General features: G+C 40.4%; 1 protein-coding gene across 1 annotated transcript; it reads left to right on the top strand.

Moving 5' to 3' along the window:
• Positions 1-9,193: 9,193 nt before the first annotated feature.
• lto1 (LTO1 maturation factor of ABCE1) lies at positions 9,194-16,911 on the top strand. The gene is made up of 5 exons (XM_084361626.1): positions 9,194-9,427; positions 9,818-9,923; positions 11,172-11,242; positions 14,411-14,528; positions 15,994-16,911. The coding sequence occupies exons 1-5, from the start codon at positions 9,369-9,371 to the stop codon at positions 16,063-16,065; spliced, it is 426 nt and encodes a 141-aa protein (XP_084217752.1). The 5' UTR covers positions 9,194-9,368; the 3' UTR covers positions 16,066-16,911.
• The last annotated feature ends 6,193 nt before the right edge of the window (positions 16,912-23,104 follow it).

Below are 23,104 nucleotides of genomic sequence, written 5' to 3'. Positions count from 1 at the left end.
TGCTTCATATCCTACTGGGAGCATTTCAGGAGCGTCATGCCTGCCTGATTGTTGACTGGCGCAGAATGTGTTTATTTTGTTTTCCCTTGATTTTTGGGCTTCTGCTATAGTTAAGTAGGCTACGTAGTTAAATGGCTTCATTATTTGCCTATTTTAAGCATATTGTTGATATTGTTAATATTTCTTTGTTGATCTGTAGATCCCGAGTCTGCATGGGGTGTTTTATTTTGAAAATCGACCGGATGCACTTCCTGTCTGGCTCAATTTGCTCTGTGCAAAATGACGCAGCTGCGCCCTGCTTCGGTCAAAAATAGATGTGGTGCATATCCTCAGAGCAGAGAGCCATCAAACATGCCATCAGCTCCAGCAACTATATTGCAGCTGTATTGTGGCTGTAATGCAGTGCATAATCTTGGGGTTACACATCATGTGCACTGGCCGTGAAAATGACAACTGCATTAGTTGTAACTAGCGATGGAGGTGGGAGCCGAATTCCAAACAAATCCCTAAACACTCCCACTCCAGAAGGAGGGTAACCCAGGAATTCCACTGGATGCATGTGCGCTGCGGAACGGTTCTGGTACGGTTTTGCTCCGTTGTCCAGCAACCCCCACTGGCTCCGTTTTGAGTGCAGCAAGACGCAGCGCTGCCGGACAGCTAGAGTTGCAAGACCGGTTCTCTGCAATATAGATCAGAAAACCACCAGTAGACATCTTACCAGGGTTTCACCAGTTTTAATGTCTGTATCTGTAGAATATGTCACAGACGTGAAGAGAATACACACAACAGGTGAAGGGCAGTTTTTCGGTGGATACATTTATTTGAGCGTCACAGCCCCCACAAAATGACTCGTTTCACTGTCATAATTTGAACCATTCAGTCCAATAACATTTTTAATGTCCAGAGGAATCACAAGATTAAATCATTTTATCTCTATTCAAGTTAGCCTTGCGCTAAACTGGAAGTTAGCCGGCTCGGTCAGCCAAAGTCTCTACTGCACATGCTCTATTCACAGCACGGGAGATCTGGGAAATCGAGCTTTATTGGCTTCATGTGTCATTGAGCAGCTTTCATAGGAGTGAACGGGGCTCTACCTCAGACACTGTATCCAGGTTTTAATGTAATGTCCCTGATGCAGACTTGGTGTTTGAGGGCTTTTCAACCCACTCCCCATTTATGCAAACTGTTTTGTGTTGTGTGGCAGCCCCTCCACTTGAACACGCATACAGAGTGAGAGTGGGTAAGGGGAGTGTGTAGGGGCCGCTCCTCATTTGCACAAGAGAGCACAAGTTGAATTCTAGGTACATTATGCAAATTAGGGACGTCCAGCGCAGTGGGCCGCCTCTGCTGACAAACTAGGAAAACTAAACATTCTCAAGTTTAAATGGGGAGAGAATCGGCAACTGCATGACTTATTTCCTGCCTAAAATGTCTTTATAAACATATTCCACTGAGCTATTTTTGTAACATAAGAGAAGTTTCCAAATGAGCCGCCATGTTGGTCCGGTTTGAAATTCAGTACATGGCCCATAAGTTGTTTGTCCCATCAGGTGCTGCCAGTATGTTTTTGGCCTGGTTGCCAGAGGTGCAGCCTAACTTTGTCAAGCGTGCAAAGCAAGAAAACATCACATGGTGTCAAACAACGCCCCAGTGGACAATGCAACAACAATGATATTTGGACAAAAAACTGGATGCAAGGAGTGCTGCTGTAGTGACAGTGACTACGATTCTGAAAGAACAATGATACTTGCTCGGTGCCGAGCTTGCGCACAGCGTTTGCGGCTGGTAATACAGCCACAAGCCACATTGCTAGTTTTTTTTTTCATGAAAGTGAATGGAAGTGAAAGCAAAGAAAACGTGAGGTTTGGAGATAAATGCAGAAACAGGTCATGTATTGGAAGACCTTTGAATAATGTATACTGTACATTCACAGCAACTGTGATCAAATCTACTTAGTGTGGATAGTTTACCCTTATGAGAGAACCTGAAGGTGTTCACTGGAGTGAGATACATTTTTTTTATCTCTGAATGGCAGATTAGGTGTCCCTGCTCTTTTGTGAATCGGTACAATGACTTCTAGGGAAGCATTTCCCTTTCTTTGCACCAAGCATACAAACAGTGCTCAGCTGCCATTTGCACAGCTGTGTTTCTCTGGAGTCCTGCCAGTGTTTTGAGTCCACACTTGCTCAGTAGTACAGAACACACATAAACACAGAGATTGAGAGTAAAGAAAATATTGACTGGACTGTCATCCGTTATTTTATAGTAAACTATTTTTGGGCATCTAATTTACTGCCTTTTACAGCAGATTACACCCGCAAAATTCTCATCTTGATACAAAATAAAGTTGGAATTCACAAATATTTTCATCAAGAGAAAATAATTCTGGTGAAATTGTGAGGGCTACCTTGGTTTGGATTTGCAAACAACATATTTTTGACAGAAAGCCAGTTTTATTCATTTGAAGATCCAGTGGTTTTTTAGCTTTGTCTGTAGGACAAAGCCTTTAAGGGTCCACCAACTTTACACATTAAAGTGTGTTTACAGGTCTTGAGGAGTACTACTGCATATATGAAAAAAGTAGTCTACCAGAACCAAGTCCCATCTGATGTCTGTGTATGGAGAGGGCAAATAATAGCTTGTAATTTCAACCACAAGACTGAGCACAAGCATTTCAGTATATGTAACCACAATATGAGCAGCCATTCATACGTTTTTAGTGCAAAAATAACCCTTGCTAGCCGTGCATCCTAATCCCCTCACTGACCGGCATTATTTTCTTTTTCTCCCATTTTTCCTCCACTGCAAATCAGTGCACAAACAACTTGGAATGTTTGGGTCACCTCATTCCTGTGTCACGTCTTGCTTGTGTGACCCTATAGTTTGTGACCCAATGTCGCTGATCAGTCATGTGGTCTGGATACCACAGACACCGTAAGACTCCTGACTAGGCAGACAGTTGTGTAGTGATCTGACAACTTTGAAAGTTGTGTAGTGTGTTCAAGCCATTAGGTGGGGAGTTGATGTAGTGGTTGGATGCAGTGCAGCTAACAACAAAGCAGCTGTGCTTAACTCTTACCATCAACATGATGCTAGCAGAGCTGTTGTTTACGAGAGAAAAAAGGAGGACTTTTGCAAAGGTAATTTTCAATTCATGGGGGTCAGGGGTTTTGTGTTTGGGTGGGTGGTATTACTTAAATAAGCCTCCACTTGACGTAAGACAGAGGCCAAAATAAATGCTTTTCTGAATTCCATGTTTTCTGACCCAGGCAGCCATCAAAAAAGTGACTTGTCTTAGTTTACAGTTTTTGGGCTGGTAGGCACATCAGTTCAGCTGCCCAAATTTATGGAAAAAGTGAGTTGTTCATAAAATGTTTCCTGTTAAGAAACCTGCCATCGATTTGCTGCAGGCGTCTATGTTCTCCCAAATGCAATGGAACACATTTAGATTGAAAGTTGAGAATACTGACACGGAACTATTGCCTTTGGACTTGACTTGCTTTTGAGCATGCTGTGTTTGAGTGCACTATTGTCTAATACTGCAATGGAAAAAAGACACAAAGGTATTATTCACAGCTTTAAAAAATGTAAATAAATTGTGAATGCTTGTAAGACAGGAGATCTAAAAGAAATCAAGACAAGTCTTAGTGAAGTTTATTTGGCAGTTGTGTTTCAAAGTTGCAGTTTGATTGACATCCTTTGGCTTGTATAACTGTTAAAATAATTTCTGTCAAACTTTGACTTTATGTATTTCAATTACATTAGGGATTTCTATGTAATTCAATTGCAAAAGTTTTACTTTTCTACTATAATCCCTCCAGTGGGTTCTCAGTCTGCCCCGGGATCCCCTCCCAGTTGGTCGTGCCTGAAAAACCTCCAAGGTGACATCCTAACCAGATGCCCAAACCACCTCAGCTGGCTCCTTTCGATGCGTAGGAGCAGCAGGTCTACTCTGAGCTCCCCGTGGATGCCTGAGCTCCTCACCCTATCTCTAAAGCTGAGCCCTGCCACCTTACAGAGGAAACTCATTTTGGCTGCTAGTATCTGTGTTCTCGTTTTTTCAGTCAGTACCCACAGCTCGTGACCATAGAGGTGAGGGTTGGAACATAGATGGACTGGTAAATCAACTGGCTCAGCAGTTTGGGGAAGGAGCTCACCCCCCAACCGGAGAAGGCAATCCACCGTCTTCCAGCAGGGAACCATGGCCTGAGACTTAGAGGTGCTGACCCTCATACCGACCGTTTTACACTCAGCTGCAAACTGCCCCAGTGCCTGCTGGAAGTCGCGGTCCCAAAGAAGCCAATAAATCCATGTCATCTGCAAAGAGCACAGATGCAATTCTGAGGTTCCTAAACAGGACACTCTCTGGGGCCAGGCACCCTATACTCCCACAGTACCCTCCCCAGTAGTTGGTCCACTGTGCCATGACTAGGATGGAATCCTAGTCATTGTTCCTTCTAAGTCCAAGGTTTGACAATCAAATCAAGCTTCCTTTCCAGAATCCTGGAATAAAATTTGCCACACTCTGCCTAGGGAGACCCTGACAGGAGATATTGCTCCCAACAGCATAACGGCCAGGATCACAGGAACACATAAACCCCACCACCATGTTAAGTTGACGATTCTTCGGGGATCATTGAATTGATGTAAATATGATGAATAACTAAGTCTGCAGTAATGCATTACACAAGGATTACTTTTATGTATAATACTTTAAAAATGGCATTAACTTAATTTACGTAAGCAATCTAAGTTAATGTATTCACACAAACTAAATGTGATAGAAATACATTACATAAAATAATATACTTAACGTAGAATTTATGTAATTGAATTACATTGCAATCCTATATGTAATTTATGTAACTGAAACACATAAAGTAAATTTTTATGGAAATTATTTTTTGGAGAGGGACCCTATGAGTCCCAAAACCCGCTGGTTTACAGTAGCTGTGTCCTAAATCCATGCTAATTCAATTCAGTATTCAGTTGGAGTGTCTCTGTGAATTGAGCTTCATCATTTTACTGATTAAAAGAATCTAATTTAACATACATATTTTTTGTTTTCCAAGACTCTTTAGAGCTTTTTCACAACCAGCCAGAATTTACTTTGTTTTTCCAGCTTTGAGCAGCTCCTCCATGTCCTTTATGCATTGCATTTTGGGAAAATAGTGTACAAAAACATCACTAGCAGAAATTGACTGTATTCATTATGTACCAATACTTGCATATTTGTGTCAGTATTGCACAGTTTCTCTGGCCCTTCTTAAGTAGAGATCCCACAATACTGCCATAAGGAAAGCCTGTCATTCATTTAGCTTTTTTATACCAAACCAAACAACGGCAGCATAATGCATCCCCTCTCAACCTCATCGACTGGATCGACTCATCCCTGTCCACAAGTGCGATTGTGATAATTTGATTACACTCAAATGTATTTGGGAATGTGCACATTGTCAGCATAAAAACAATGGAAATATTAAAGACAATTATTGACGAAGGGCGCTTCTACAAGACAGGGCCCTGAGATCAGGTAAAACTGCAAGAGGTGCGTTAAAGGTATAGTTTGTAATGTTGGAGAGCTAGCAAGATTTGAAAGTGGCACCTCGTCTAAGCTCCACCCCCTTCTCCCCCTCCCGTCAGTGCTCCGTCCAAAGCCCCGCCCCCACAAACTTGAACCCGCATCAGACAGTCCGTCAGCAGGGCAGAGGAGAGCCGTTAGCATTGGGCTAATACAAGCTATAGAAGTAGCTAAGTTGGCTAACGTTACATATTTCATGAAAATAACAAATCCCCCCCGAAGCAAAACAAATAATTACCTGTCCAACAGAAAGACAGCAACCTCTGCATCACTTCTGGAAGTGCTACTTTAGCTGCATTTTCTCTGCCACTGTTATCTCCTGCTAACTGTGCTAACTCTTCTTCTTCTGCTGTTTTATGGCTGTTGGCAAACAACTGTTAGGTGTGCATTACCGCCACCTTCTGACCTGGAGTGTGTATCTCCTGCTAACTCCATATGCAGTGTGCTGAATATATCCGGCAACGGTGACACGTGACGAGTGTGGCAGGGAGGAGGGGGGGACAGAGGGGGGTGCAGGCAGGACGAGACATGAAGGCATCTGATTGGTTCTTTCAACTCGGACCGAGAGGGAGGGATTGGTCAGAGTTTTTACAGGCCTGCAGCTGCCACAGAGGTCTGATTTATTTCCTTCCTTTTTCTGAACACATTATGTATGGACTACTCTCAGGGTGGAAAGACCATTTCACCCAGTATAACAAAAAGTGTTTCTGAACAGGATTACCAACTATACCTTTAAGTTACCAGTTTATGTTCAACTGCAGTATTTGCCCCAAGGCCACCCCAGGTTAATCCAACTATGGAAAACCAAACTTTAATAGTTCTGTCATTCAGGACCTTAGAGGGTTAATGGAGGACAATTAACAAACAAGAATTATGTTCTAGACAGGTGAATCTGCTGTCTTTTTTCACTTCTCCTCAGTCTGATGTCCACCCAGAAAGATCAGTGAGACTTTGCCTCAGAGACATGTTTGTAGAACTAAATCATTAATCAATGTTAATGTTGATGATTATCCCATATCCAAAACCTTCAGCTGTGTTTTCACAGCTGTTGGACAGAAAACACAACTAAATGGGGGTTCAATGACAGAACACCTCCTCTTTCCTGGTAGCATCAATATAAATCACTCCTTTATTTAGAACTATTTGTTTTCATCAGCAGTGATAAACATCAGCCCATGTTTGCTTTTAGCTTCCTTCTCAGAGGATATAATAAATTGCTGCCAGACCCAGCTGGAGAATCTTTCATCTCTCCACTTTTCTTACACTGCCCTCTGCTGTGACAAGGACAGATTTCACCTAAAAGACAATCAATCTAAAAAGACAGAATCCAAGGTAGGCCTTGGACTCACAGTATTTTGGAATGCAAAATCAGGATAATCGTACTGATTTAGATTGAGCTTATTAAATTCAATATGATCGTTTCTCACACAGGATCATCAAATGGAAAAAAATACGTCCTATAGTGCTTTGTGCTGCTACATCTGTTCTAAGGTTCTTGTTGGCTCATACTACCTAAGTACTTGTTGGTTAATGCTTGCTAGACGACTACACGTGCTTGTCTCAGGATATGTGCTGAAGGGAGGAGCATTTTCAACTTCTCACAGAAAGGCTGTTGTCAAAAATGCCTGAGGCTTGTGCTGCTATGACTTCTCGAGCTGAAATGATTATTTCACTGACATTATTGGCAACTATTTTGAAAACTGAGTAATCGTTTCAGTTATTTCAATTAAAAAGCCAAGAGTCCTTGTTCCTCCTTATCTAATGTTAGGATGCTGCTCTTCTTTGTCTCGTGTAGTTGTAAACAGAATATTTGGGGGTTTTGGACTGTTTGTTGGACTAAAAAAACAGTTGGAAAATGCCACTTCAGAACATCAACATGGGCATTCCTCACCACTTTAAAACATTTTAAAGATGAATTGATTAATCAATTAATTGAGAAAATAATTGACGCATTAATGGATAATGAAAATAATCGTTACTTTCAGCCTACAAATGCACAAGAGTGTAAGGTTACTTGAGTATGCAGTGATTTATTTGTGTCTACAGATGAAAGAAAAAGTCTAAACACAACGACAATACATTAATTTATCTAATAATACCCTTTGATTCATAATATAGGGTTGAGTGATGGAGAAAACTGTATCTTTTATGTTGCATTTTGAGTCACAGATCCTGTCTGTCAAAGAGTTCCTAGATCATATCAGTTACCCAGTGAGGTTCTTTGCTCCCAAACCAATTCAGGGCACATGTTGTTGAACATCTGGACACAGCTCACTTGTGTGTACACATGATTTTGGGATATAAATGTGGAAATAAGCTGTGACGCAGCAGAGACTGGCAAAGAACCCAGGTGTTATCAATGTGGGGGAAATCATGAAGCATGGCTAGCAGACTGTCTCACAAGAACAAAAGAGATGGAAGTCATGAAGATCAGGTCTTGGACGGGGCCAAGTCTTGAGGAAGCAGCTAGGAAAGATCAGTTTCAATAAGTTGGGTAGGAAGTGTGAGGAATATTGTTTTGTGAGAATTAAATTACATTCTTGGCATTTGTGGCCATGACTATCAGCTGTGCTGCAGAGAGAGACAGTAGAAGGGTTGTGGATACCCCAAGAAAGTTTTGGGAAATTGTGGGAGGTACTAGAGAAGAAGGCTTTTGATAGAGCCTTTTAGGTCCTCTCAGAGTCTAGATTCAGACAGTTATCAAAGAATGAGCTGATGGATGGGGAAAAACTTTGGTTTACCTCTAATTATTGATGTTTCTTCCTTTTTCTTGCTTTTAAAAATGGATGAGGCTTACAAGAAGAATAAAAGAAATGGTGACTATTGACCTACAGACTCGGCTGTCAGCCAACATGGCGGCGTCCTGTGTGCGAACCGTGGGATCATTTTTCTTTACCGAACTCTGATGTTTCTTTACTGAACTCTGATGTTTCTTTACTGGACTCTGATATTTCTTTACTGGACTCTGATGTTTCTTTACTGAACTCTGATGTTTCTTTATTGAACTCTGATGTTTCTTTACTGAATTCTGATGTTTCTTTACTGGACTCTGATGTTTCTTTACTGAACTCTGATGTTTCTTTATTGAACTCTGATGTTTCTTTACTGGACTCTGATGTTTCTTTACTGAACTCTGATGTTTCTTTACTGAACTCTGATGTTTATTCACTGAACTCTGATGTTTTTATACTGGACTCTTATGTGTATTTACTGAACTCTGATGTTTCTTTACTGAACTCTGATGTTTCTTTACTGGACTCTGATGTTTCTTTATTGAACTCTGATGTTTCTTTATTGAACTCTGATGTTTTTTTTGTTTGTTTATTATTATTATTATTATTATTATTATTATTATTAGTAGTAGTAGTAGTAGTAGTAGTAGTAGTAGTAGTAGTATTAATATTATTATTCGTTTTTCCTTGCTTATTTGTTATTTTTTATTTTATTCTTGTATTGACCCTCTCCCAGTAGTCGTATTATAGGCATTCTGATCCACACTCCAGTTAAGAAGGTGGCGGTAATGCACACCTAAAAGTTGTTTGCCAACCGCTATAAAACACCAACAGAAGAAGAAGACGATGACGAAGAAGACCTCCAGACTCCTAGGGGGCAGTACTGCTGTGATGATGAAGGAAGCAGGACCGGTTGGTGGAAACCGATGGAAACCGAACAGCTAGCGGCGGTCAGAGAAACCTACGGTAGCCAGTCAGCTGTGTTGAGAAAAAGGTATTAGCGCGCACGACTGTCGAAACTTTGGTAACAGTTGTTACAGAATAGCTCGGAGAAGATGGCTGGCGGGTCTGGAAGTGAAGATTTATTTGACAGTATTATTATGGCGGATGAAAGGTGAGTCGTCTGGCAGTCCAATGTTGTCTTGTTTACCACGGCATGTGCCTATCTAGTAAATGAAAGCCTCTACTGAATCATTACTACGAGTAGTTTCTGAATTCAGAACACAGCCGAAACACGAAACAGCAGCTATTTCATGACAGTCAATGGACGGTAGTCGGCTGTAGGCCATCTGTAGAAATGGAATGAAAGAAGTTCGAGCTGAATGTTGTGTCGAACGAGAGGTTTCGACACTGACGATAGTGTTACTTTTCTTTTCTTTTCTTTTCTTTTCCTTTTTTTTTTTTTACAATAATGATGTCGTTTTTATTCCTCTCGACAGCGTCCATCATATTAAAACAAGTGTCTCGCAACAACCATTAAGTGAGGGTGTGATTTGTTTTTGAGGTTCCGAGGAGAGGGCTACCGGGATGGATTTGAGATAGGGGCCCGCCGAGGACTGCAGGACGGCCGCAGACATGGAGCCTCTCATGGGGCCAAGCTGTCCACTGAGGTGAGTCAACACAGCGAATTGGCTAAGTGCTTTAACGTTAACTGTAAGCATTTACCAGTCACACCAGACCGATGTGTCGGTGTACTTTTCATTTGATATTGATGTAAAAGTTAGTACAATTTCTACGGAACATGACTGCTTGATTATAAGAGTACATCGTTTCCTTATTTGATATTTACTCTCCCGAATCCTATGGACCTATGATGACAACTGGATGCACTGTCGGACGCCGGCCCCTGTTCATTCCTATGAAAGCTGCTCAGGGGCGCATGTCAGTAGGCTACTATAGTATGAGATCACAGATTTATGTACTCGACCCGTGCCGGCTCCCGATCCGTCCTGCACATGCGCCAAAGTGGTCCTGTCATACGAAGAATTTACCGCAAATATGCCTGTTCAGAATTATTTTATAATTATAAGACAGGAAAAGTTAATGCAAAGCACAGCAGCAAATGTATCCATTCTCTGTATGTGACCTGTGCTAGGATTAATATGGTGTACTGTGTAATATGTATTTATATAAAGTTTAATTATTTGTTTTCATTCAGAATAGAACATTAAATATTAAAATCGTTTTTCAGCATAAAGTTGCTGATAATATACAGTGCCTATAAAAGGATAAACCCCCTTGAGATTTTTTCTCCTTTTATTGCTTTTATAAATGGAATTATGGTCAATATAATTTGGCCTTTTTGACGAGAATTTACAAAAACATACTCTTAGATATCAGAGTGGAAACATATTTCTACAAAGTAATGTCAGTTAATGTAATATATAGTGTAAAATAAATTATTGCATAAATATTCACCACCTTTAAAATGACTGACCTAATTCAACAGAGGTCCAGCCAATTGGTGCTAGCAGTCTCACAATTAGTGAAATTGAGATCACCTTGAGTGCAGTGAATGTGTCTCCAGTGATTGTAGTATAAAGACACCTGTGTCACTGGTTAATCAATATCCATGGCTGCAACTACACCGTGAAGACAAAAGAACAATACTCTGTGAAAAGGTTATTGAAAAGTATACGTCAGGGGATGGATACAAAAACATTTCTAAGTCACTGAACATCCCCCAGAGTTCAGTTAAATCCATCATTAAGAAATGGAAGGAATATGGCACATGTGTAAATCCGCCTAAAGCAGGCTGTCCTCACAAACTGAGTTACCGTGCAAGAAGGTTGTGTTGCTTTAAATTTCTTTGGGCTCCCAGGTTTGTTTACTGTCCCTTGCTCTCTAACTTCTTACAGATTTCCTTCTATTATGGGTTCGCCATCACATGGAAATGTCTCCTCCAACAGAATACAGATATCAAGTCAAGGTATGTTCTCCACAGGTCCTCAGGAAGGAAAAGTCATTTTCTTCCTCCATTTTTACCAAAGCACTCCGTATGGAGACTTTAATAGTTTTTCTTGTACATCTTATAACCTACGTGCATCATGCAAATGACTTAAATCCAACATTTTTGAAAGCAGTAGGCAGTAGAGGTACAAGTATTTGTCCTGAACTGAAACAGTATTGATGTCATAGTTTGGTGCCATGCAGTCATACGAGGAATAGTGTCACACCATGGCGAGAGCATACACCGATCAGCCACAACATAAGAACCACTCACAGGTGAAATGAATAACACTGATCAGTTTGTTACAATGCAGTGTGCTTCTGGGAACCTTGGGTCTCGGAATTCATGTGGATGCCACGTTCCACTTCACCAGTCAGTGGTTTAATGTTGGAGCTGACCAGTGTATGTCAGTAAACCGCTCTGATCCACACTCCAATTTAGAGAGTGGCCATGATGCACCTAAAAGTTGTTTTCCAACCACCATTAAACTGAAGAAGAAGAGGCCAATAACAAAAGACGAAGAAGTGAGACAACGACTGGAGCTAAAGCCCTGCCCACCTTCTTTAAATCAGCTGTGGGAAAATTCCAGAGAGAGAGCGAGTAGTGGATTGGATGAGGGCGGTGTATCGGTGTTGTTCAAAAGCTAACTCATATCAGACAGCATCACCAAGATGTGTCAATCACCGAAGCAATGCAAAACCAGAGGAGTCCAACAACAAACCCCCCTGTTTTTCTGCAGCCTCTAGATGTGACGGCAGACTGGCCTAGTAACGCTTTATATTGATTGAAGACCTTTTAATATGCGTTAATTAATTGTGAATAAGCCACTATAAGATGCTTGTTAACGTTAATAAGACTATATAGGGGTTGATAATAGCATAATTAACATTTATTATTGTTTTGTAAGATATTGTTATTAAACTAGTTACTATAACCTTAACAATTTTATAGACTGCTCATTAATAGGGGATGGTAAAAATCAATTCACATAAGAATTGAGATTTTTATCTCTTTAATCTATTCACAAATGTCAAAAATTTATTTTGAAAGTGTGGATTAGTAGCTTGATGTTGATGGAAAAAAAAAAGTGGAACTAAACTGTGGGGTGCAGCACCGAGACAATTTACAGCATGCACACGCTAGAGTTATGAAATTCATCTTCAAACAAGGCAGCGGTACATTACAACATGTGCTTATTCTGAAATCTAACAGTTGGTCTTAGTCTGGCATTTCACTCAATGACATTCAGTGTTGTAACCTTGGTTACCACAACAGGTGACAATATCAAATATTATGGAGAGATAAAAATCCCCTTTCTGTGGCACCATAGGGATCTTCAGGGCTGTTTTTAATGATGTCACAGACTGTCACATGACTGAGTTTCTGATTTAATTTCTAAATGTCTTCTTGATCATGTTACGCTGAATGAACTGCGTAATGGGACAAAGTCCCCTACTTATTCTGATATTTTGTACTCACTCATAGATACTAGCCACCTAAATACGCCAGATTTTTTTCATCAAGATCCATGCCTTATTCTCTGAGAAATGAACCATAACATCAAAACGCCCTATCTGATAATGTTTAAGAAAGTGAGAAAGAAAATCTGTCATCCGTCCCTTTATCCAGATTGGGGTTTATTCCAGGCCGAGACCCATCCTCCATCGAAGTTTCATCAAAATCTTTTCAATAGTTTTTGTGTAATCCTGTTTACAAACTAGCCTACACACAAACAAACATATGGACACAGGTGAAAACCTAACCTCCTTTGCTGAGGTAAGAAAAGGCTGCACAGCTGCCAATGGCTGTGAAAGAGGAAATTTACCACAAAGATGAGACTTCAACATTTCCAAAAAAGTCTCTTGCAGACTTCTGGCTAGTGTGCAATTGGTTGAATTACTGCGTGGTAAGGTTGCCTACCCTTGCTATAATATAAATGTTGAAAACTGTGTTTCTGTGTCCATCAGACTTTAAACAGTTGTAATTGAGGTCCTGTCTTTCTTTTTTGAGGGTTGGTTCTTTATTTAAGTGCACTTATTTTATTTTTGTTGTGTATTTTACTTTATATTGGTATTTAACTGTTATATATGAAAATTCACTAAATGTTAATGCAGTAAGTTGGGCCTACTCAATAATAACACCAAAAGAAATGGTTGGGTGTTGCTAGATGTAAGATAATCATCATATTTGTACGATAACTTTGCCCCCTGTAAGATGTACAATCAATAATTCAAGAAGAAACTGTCAGGTAAGCCCAGTTGTTTATTTAATTAGCCTTCCTTATGGTCTTAACTGTTTTCATGCAGAATATGAACAGGCTTCCATTCGTGCTGTCTTAAAATTGTATTTTATAATGGTAGGCTGTTACCACTGATTGACTTATGGACACCCCTCCAATGCAACATGAGCTACAGCTTGTTTTAAAAAAACATGTTGGTGAATTTGCAGGCACATCAAAAGATGCAAAAGTGTTTTGTAATATTACGCATTTACACCAGCTTATTCAATAGGTTATGACTCACGTACAATCATTTCCCCCAAAATGCAATCATTTTTATCCTCTGGTACAATAGTTTGATGTTTACAGTCTGGCAACACTGTGGTAAGGGTTTCTCTAAAACGGCATACTTTCTCATCTAAAATCGTTATCTAAACATGTTCATGGTTCACCCTGAAAAACAGAAAAATCCTGTCTTGTGTTGAATCATCAACAATCAAATCAAGCTGACACAGTGATCCATGTACTACGGGTGCTTGAGAATTTTCAGAAGCTGTTTTCCAGATATGGCCATGCAACATGACCCACGGAATTGATTTCCTGGAAACTTGGATGGAGGATGGGTCTCAACCCAGAATAGACCCCATGGGACAGATCCAGGATTTTTTCTCACTTTAACGTTGCCAGATAGGGCATTTTTTGACATTTTGATCAATTTCTCAGGGAATAATGCATGGATCTTGATAGCAGACAATCAGGCATATTAAGGTGGCTTGAATCTATGAGTGAGTACGATGGTATACGGATCCCAGATGTAGTGATCTTAAATTATGGTTAGGCAGTTATAGATAGTTTAAAATTTAGAATGATGTAGAGCTATCAAGTTTTTGTTTTAATACATTTTTGTCTGTATGTGTGTGTGCTGTCAGAAAGCGTATGAAAGTGCTGGAGTCCCTCCTGTCTTTGATCCAAAACTCCCCCCATGCTGATCCGCAGTCTGCAAAGCTAAAGGAAGACATGGAGAAACTTCGTGCCAAGTTCAGACAGGTACTCGATTTACCTGTAATTGCTAATAATGAAGGGTTTCCCACCAGCTGCTGATCCTGTGTTAGCAACACACTCAGACTTTTTACACTGCTTATCATTATAGCTGGGTTTTCACACACACATTGTAAATCCAGGGTAAACCTTGGCCCAGGACCATACGTTCCACATTTGACTTGTTTTGGCTCTGGGTTAATATGTCCATTGGAACACATGACTAATGGTTACATTCTAGAATATCCAGTGTTTATTTTAGCCCTGTTTCACTCTGGAACCTTGTACCCCCATATTTAGCAGATTTTCAGAGGATAACCCCACAAACTCCAGGATAACCAGGCGGCTGTGGCTCAGGGGTAGAGCCAGTATCTTGTTATCAGAAGGATGCTGGTTCAATTCCCCTGGTCTGCATGTCAAAGTGTCCTTGGGCAAGATACTGAGCCCCAAACTGCTCCTGATGTGCTGGTCGGCACCTTGCATAATTGGCCACTGTATGAATGTATGTATGAATTACTATAAGGCGCTTTGGACAAAAGCGTCTGCTAAATGCCCTAAATGTAAATGTAATAACCCTGCTCCAGCAAAGGGCCAGCAAGCCAGTTGGGTTAGCCCACTTTGGAATGTGCCACCACTGTGTCAGGTGAAATTGATTCACAATGACTTGTGCTTCCTAAATCAAGTTACTAATTTCAGATGTCTAAAAAAACTATTATGTGTTCCGTTCTTAAGAGTCAAACGCACTGAAGTACATATACTGTTTTAAATGGCCAAACACACGTCAAAATCAAATTTGGAGCATCAAATGAGGACCCAGTGACCATTACTGCTTAACTTTAGCTGCGGTACCCGTTTGGAGAGAGTTAAAAGGAACAAACTATAAAGGAGAAAGAGATATCACAGCAGAGATGTAGCGCACCGCTGTGCCCTCACACCTCTGTGAAATCTCTTGTCACTGCTGATTCTGTAGTGTTGGCATTTTCAAATCTGATAACTGCATTGCGCCATAGGAGCATTAAATGATGCTCCTAAATTTAGGTGTGTTAATTATCGTTTTCACTGCGTGTAGGCCTTCATGCTCGCCCGACAGGACAGAAACACAGCAATTTCTGCTGTCTACACAGGCTGTGTATCAACTCATTCTATACAGACGTAACCATAACCTGAAGCTTATTTTTATGTTTCAAGATTATATTCTTCTGTTTTACATCCATAACTACAGTGATTGTGTACATGGCACTAACTGCTGCCAAAACACAGGTGCCCTGCACTCAATACTGTACGTGCAGACACAGATGGAGCACTGAAGCTTCTGCTGCTCTGCTAGCATGCTGCTTGCTCTACACAGCCTGTGTAGACATTGTGTAATATGAAAATGTCTGGCATACCAACTTGTCCTACTCCTAATGACATCTAACTATCCTGCTTTATCAAAGCAGTTATTGCATGCAAGCTAACCTCTGGTGTTTTCCAGGTCTGCATTATGCTGAGTGTCCCAACTGACTTCAAGGACTACATCAAAACTTCTGAAGGGACATCTTTCTGAATCTCTCCTGATGCTGAGGAGCCGAGCTGACTTCAGCATCTTGGACAAAAGAGATGGAAGCTAAGCTGCTATTAGTCAGCTGCCCAGATGTCCGTCTCACAGGTGGCATCAGTCATTGTGTGCAGTGGATTAATTCAAGGGTTTGCAGTATGAAGCACTTACTGTTGGTTTGTAAGTAGTCTTTGCCTTGAAATTCTGATGGAAAGGTCTGACATGTAGGAGTCGACAGTTCTCATTTGAACAGGGAAAATCTGAGATGACTGCAGTCAGTGTTCCAGGATTGTTTCTGGAAATACTTCACAGAACAAAGACAGATGATAGCATAAGTCACTACAGTGGCTAAAAGAATGAACTCATGCTACTTCTCTGCAATGGTGGAAAGTAATCACGTACAATTTGCTCAGGTGCTCAAGTAATATTCACCTGGTGCTACTGTGCTCCACTCCATTGTTTTTTTGTTGTTCTTTTTTTTAACCGACACCTGTATTTTGCTTTGCAACCAAAAGATTTTATGCAATTAGTATTACAAAAAATTAAGGCAACAAAAAATGGCTATATTGCTCATAACTATTTCTATATATCATTTAATTAAATGAAAATCTGAATGCAGGATCGTTTGCATCAGGATTTTGTTACTTTTGATTTTTGTTACTCAAACCATCACAACATGGCAAACTATTAAGTGCAGATACACATTAACTCTGGTTTTAGATAGAGTGCCAATATTATGAAATTATTATTATTTAATATTATGAGACTTTGGTTTTAAAGAAAGTTTTATGCTTACAGTTCATTTTACACAATAAAATATATTGTAAAACTATAAAATATCCTGCCTCCATTACATATTTTTTGTCACATGTGTTTGATTACCACATTTGAGAGATCACTGCAAAAAGAATGTGTGTATGTTTTACTCCCTGATATCAACATCTGCCCCAAAAACTGCATATCGGTCTGACTCTAGTTTTAGACCTAACCTAATTAGATCTTGGGCCCTATTGTTTATTTGTTGCATATCAAAACGCTTCTTGTTAATTCTTCAATATTGTATTCAATCATCTGATCCAGTCAAGCCCAGAGACTGGTAAGATTGTATTCCTTCACTTTCCTGTTGTTTCCCTTCTGTCTGTGAATTGCAACAATGCAAGCAGGCAGAAACCAAACTAATACCCTTTTTCCACTGGTCAAAAATCCCTCTTAAACCACTAAGTTCGGGCTTTTGTGTGCAATGGGAATGTCTAAACTCTGCATTTACACCCGGGTCATTGACTCTGCAGTAGACCTGGGTTCGGCTTTGATCTAAACGTAAGACCCGGGTGAACACGCTAAATTGCGCCACGCGAAGTGATGACACGTTATCAACATCCGTGGTGGTGCGTAAATAAAGAAGGGGAATTTGGGATGCATCTATCCAAGATCATTTACTGCACACAGTGTTGGAGTCGCGACATTCCTATGAAAGCTGCTCAGTGGTGTTTTAAAGCCAACAAAGCTCGACTTCCCAGCTATGAGAATATCTGGATCACTGACCAAGCTGGCTAACTTCCGGTTTAGCGCCCGGCTTACTTGAAGGGGGATAAAATAATTAAATCGTGCGGCTCTTCTAGACTTTCCAAATGTTATTGGACGAAACGAGTCATTTCGCAGAGGTTGTGACACTCAAATGAATTTATTCACCATTGTTTTCTCTTCTGTTACAACTGTTTCCTGCACATTTGTGAATTGAAACGTGACATCAGTGACGTACAATGTAACGCTTCAGATAAAAATCGCAGAGGTCTTGCCTGTGGGAAGTGGGAATGGGGTGAATAGGGGATTTTTAGCAGGTTGACCCGCGTTTAAAAAAAACTGTGTCGACACGCTAATTTTGGTGGAAAAGCGGTATCAGTGACATGTTCATGAATTTTACTTTATGCAGAAATTTGCTTGTCTTGAGATTATAAGGCTTATGGTGAATTAGGTTGAGATGTTTTGTCATTTTAAAAAAAGTGGGTCCCCTGATAAACGTTTGGGAAACACTGATCTAGTCATCACTAATCTAATTTCCACATCACTGCTGTTATGATATGAATAATAGACCATATTTGTAAGAAGCTTGATCAGAGAAATACTTGACCTCAAATTTAAATGGATGAATGTGACTCAGATGACTTTAATCTGATTTTGAGTATACATTTTTTAACTTAATTTTTTCTAACCCGAATCAGAATCAGAATCAGAATCAGAAAAACTTTATTGTCTCCTGCAAATAGCAGTAGAAATTCGTCTTTGACATGTTCCCAGATGTGCACAAGTTAAAACACACAACATAAAAAACAGCAGCACAGTAAAATAAAATAAATACAGTGCAATACATACAATACAGGATGGGGACATTAAAAAGGATATTATAGTGCATTGTTGATGATGTTGATGGCGGATGGGATGAATGATTTTTTCACTAAGTTTGTCCTAGCTAGTGGGACCCTGTAGCGACGGCCTGAAGGAAGGAGTTGAAATGAGTTGTAGAGTGGATGTGAGGGGTCATGTATGATGGAGGTGGCTTTGCGTCTGACTGCCTGTGTGTGGAGGTCTGAGAGGGAGGACTGTGTGGTGCCTGTTATTTTACTTGCGTGTTTGATGATGCGCGACAGTTTGGATTTGTCTCTGACGGAAAGAAAGGTGTACCAGGATGAGATGTTGTAAGTGAGGACTGACTCGATGAGTGATCTGTAAACAACTGTTTAAATGTATTTGCTCACATTAAAACTTCTCACTTTCCTCAGCAAGAAGAGACGTTGTTGTGCCTTTTTGTAGGTGTGTTCAGTGTGGACAGAGGACAGTGTTCTGTCCACCTCAATGCCAAGATACCTGAACGCCTCCACCTGCTCCACCTCCTGCCCTTTGATCTTTAGTGGCTGCAGTAGTGGGTGGGCGGAGTCACTAGGTGTCACTCTCCTGCAGCAGCACAGCTCCTTGGTCTTAGAGATGTTCAGTTCTAAGAAGCTCTCCTCAATGAGAGTGGTGAGTGAGTCCACCTGTTGCTGATATGCTGTTAGGCTGTTAGAGTCCGTCAGGTGAGCCACCAAGGCCATGTCATCTGCGTATTTGAAAAGTGTCATATTGTCCATGTTGCAGGTTATCTTGTTTGTGTAGATGGAAAAAAGAATGGGTGATAAGACACAACCTTGTGGGACCCCTGTGTTTATGATAGTGTTGGTGGATATTTTGCCATTGACCATTACATGCTGTGATCTGTCCTGTAGAAAGTCTCTAACCCTTTTTTTAGTTCAGTTAGTGAACACTTCTTTGCCAAGACAAACCATCTACCTGACAAGTGTCACAGATTTTTATTGTGACCATTCCAAAGGACTGCTGTGCACTAATTATGCTGTTTAATCAGCATTTTGATAAACCACGCCTGTCAAGTGGATGGATTATTTTTGCAAAGTAGAAGAAAGTGTACTGCATTTCATTGGGAGTATCTGTATTTTGATTTAACTAATGGGGTTGTGTACCTCAGGTGTTTTGTGTATTTGTGGTTTGGACAACAGTGGAGGGCTATGGCTATGATCATGATACCATGATAACAGCAGTCTTATCCTTTAATATAATCTGAGTGATGGCAATTCCCAGATACCTGGTATGAACATGGATAAAAGTGGGAGCAGATTATAGCTGCAGCAAGCCACTAGAGGGTGCTGTCAATCAGCAATTAGGTCTATACAATAATCACAACTGCTGGCAATTTCTCACACACAAACACATGCTGCCCTGTTAAAGTTAAGTCACTTTTGTTGAAGGGAACGAGTGGCTTACAGTTTTTTGTCTTTTTGGGAAGAATTGTCTAATGGTGGAAATAATCCTTTTAGACACTGTTCCAACATGAAATCTTAGGAGCCGCAGGAGGGAAGTTTCCTCACATTGGGCACAAACATCCACTTGGACTTAAGGATGAACCTATTAGATCTGAGTGGTCAAAGGTCAAGTTCATTGTAACATCCTAATGTCCTGCTAAAGCACTTTTCAGGTCATTATTTAACACCATTACTCAGGAACAGAAGGGGAGATTGACCGTATTTCACATTTACTGGAGTGGTGACACTAATCTTGGATGTCCACTTTCAAACTCTGCTCGTTGTAGAAATTGTCTGTACTTCTGGGTTCAACGTGTGTGTGAAGCCTCCATATTTTTGTATTTGTAGCTTTTGTGTTCTTTCAGAATCCGCCTTATTGGCCAAACATATGAACACATACTCACGAACACACTAACAGACATACAGCAGCAGTCCAACACAAGCTCATTGGTTTGGCTGATATTGATCTTTAGGTGACTGTTGTTGCACCGTGTGATGAACCTCTATCAGTACTCTGTACACATAGTCTTGGTGAAGATGGCATGTTTCTCACTGGAGATTATTCACTAGAATCACACTTGCACTTAATATCTGTCTTCACTATATAGGCTATAAAGAATTAGTCTGGACAGATATGGATGTAAACTGCAACTTCACTGATGCATGGAGGCAAACAACTGCGAGGCAGTCATTCTAGTTGCGCTGCAGTTTTAGTTCCATCATCATGAATAATGAGTTGATGAGTTACAGAAATCGCTCGTTTGCAGTGATTGCCTCAAAAGGTTGTGCAACAAAATATTAAGTTCTGTTGAACCATTGTCTGATTTTCATTAGTTAATTTTAAGTAAGTTTTTATTTATTATTACTTTTGTCAGTTTCAAGTTATTCCATAAAGAATGGTAAAGGATGACTCATCTGACCACAGCAGTTTTTGACAAGTTTGTAACTTTGTTAACCTGTCCATATGTTTTTTTTTTAATATAATACAAGACCTATTATGAGCAGAAATGAGCAAGATTTTTGCTTTAGGACTGCAGCTTACCAATAACGGCCTCTTAAACAGATTCATAGGCCTGGGTTTCATTTGTCACAAACCTTAGGAGCCAACCTTAGGGATTCCATGTCTCCAGTGTGTAAAATGTTTTTGGACCGATATATCAGTTTGTACTCGGTCCTCATTTGTTGCTAATTATGAAACCATAGTCTATTAAAATGCTACACGGGTGATCTGTTTATTATGTTCATGGATCAACCTCGATTTTACATAAATTCTCATGTAAATCAGCATCATATCAGTTTGTTGCTGTGTATACTTAAATCTGCTGAGCAGACATGCCCCTTTCAAACTACAAACATGCTAAATTGAAAACATTAATATTTTAGTTAACATTAAAGGTGCAATATGTAAGAATTTGCCATATGTCCAATACATACTCAAAACAAATAGGGCACAGCATATCACCAGAATAACTGCAAACTGCCACTGACTGTAGCTGCAGTTAGCTAGTTAGCTCATTGGCTGTGCAGCTATCAGTTTGGAGCACTGGGGAAGTCTTGATGTTTACATCGCTAGCATGGGAGCTTTGGACAGGGATGATGAGCTAGCTGGTATCTCTGCAACACAATACATAGATGTCATAAAGTAAAAAAAATGTTGTTCTTTTACATTCGCTTGATAATTTATTAGGCCATATTAAACAATGTTAGCATAGACAACAACGATGATATATTGTGTGCAGTTTATAATATGCATGTAGGCTATTTGGTCTCCCTAACGTCACCATCAGCCACACAGTATTCTGTTAACAGAATTGCCTAAACCTTCTAAATCTTCATTATTTATCCTAATCTACCAATCAGCTGTTACACCATCAACAGCCAGGTGTTTGCAGCTGCAGCGCCTGGCTCCAAACACTGCAGCTGACTCGACCTCTTGAGATTATCGTTGCCCATGTACGCATGATGTTAGAGCAAGTCGGAACCAAGGGTGCGTTCCCTATCGCATACCTTTGTCTTTTTAGTACGTACGTATGTACATTAAGTACATACTGTTACATGCAGTATGCATACAATTGGGACATAATACTTCATCATGACAGTACACCTTGAGCTTTGATCCTCTTGCCTAAAATAACAATTTCATCAGAACCAAAAACATCTGCTGAATGCACTGATGTACATTTTATGTTTGTGGTGTAAAATGCGAAAAAAATACAGCAGATTTAAAGGAGAGAAATACTAGGAGAGATTTTCTTGGGTCAGGTAATAACAGACTCAGTGGGCCAACTCCTGTTGTTTGAGGCCATCATGCCAATAGTATAAGTCTGATTGGTTCCAAAACGACATGTCTGTGATGGAAACAGGTTTTTCTACATGTTGATGACTGAATGATGAGTGAAAATTGCGGGCAATGAAGCAAGTTTCAGTAGCAGAATTGGTTGGAGGACGAAGTTCATATGGAAGAAGAGGCAAACTCGGACATAACCCGACCAGTAAACCTGATCCTGATCCCAGCTGTTAGAGTTTCTCCATAGATGAAAGAAAAAAAAGTCATCGTCCACCAAAACCTGACCGCTGTCAGACGGCTGAATGCCCTCCTACCTGGCCTTCATGGTCCGTTTTCCTCCAAAATCTCATGCAGAGTGGATCACGCCCTGTTAATGCCCTTTCACTCTGTCTAACCTGCATCTCATCTTCGTCTCATGTCCAGCTCCAGCAGCAGGTCTTTCCATCAGTTGTGCATCAAGTGCTGCTCATGCACATTGTTTAACATCCACGTCAAAGAAGCAGTATTTATATCTGGGATCTAGTTAGGTCATAACACAGAAAATGGGATTGGACTCCACAAAAGAAAAGGCATTTGTTTACAGCCTGTAATAATGCAGCCTTTGTTATTTTAATACCATGGTTTGTGTCAGCCTCCACTTAAAAGATGTCTCAGGGCTCTCACCAAGGAGATCTTGTCAACAAATGATACTGAGTCATATGTTGCAAACTGCAAATCACCAATCTTTTTCTGAGAAAGTGTAATGCTTCCTCACTGCCGACATTTTCTTTGACTTTTGAAAACGAACCATGTGTGCGCACAGCACATTGCCAAAGCCATGTAGACGGTTACGGCTGTGGTGCACGGGAAGACAGCACGTGTATCCGATGCAGACACAGCAGATAAACCTCTGCTACTGCCATCAGTGAATGCC

The sequence above is a fragment of the Pagrus pagrus genome (genome assembly GCF_965226575.1).
Source record: "Pagrus pagrus genome assembly, chromosome: 1".
In the NCBI taxonomy this organism is placed as follows: Eukaryota; Metazoa; Chordata; class Actinopteri; order Spariformes; family Sparidae; genus Pagrus; species Pagrus pagrus.
This window is presented reverse-complemented; position numbering and strand designations above follow the sequence as displayed.

Coding starts and splice junctions, on each gene's coding strand:
- lto1 (XM_084361626.1), top strand. CDS start 9,369: ATGGCTGGCGGGTCTGGAAGTGAAGATTTATTTGACAGTATTATTATG. Junction 9,924..11,171: donor GGGCCAAGCTGTCCACTGAG/GTGAGTCAACAC, acceptor AACTTCTTACAG/ATTTCCTTCTATTATGGGTT. Junction 11,243..14,410: donor AATACAGATATCAAGTCAAG/GTATGTTCTCCA, acceptor GTGTGCTGTCAG/AAAGCGTATGAAAGTGCTGG.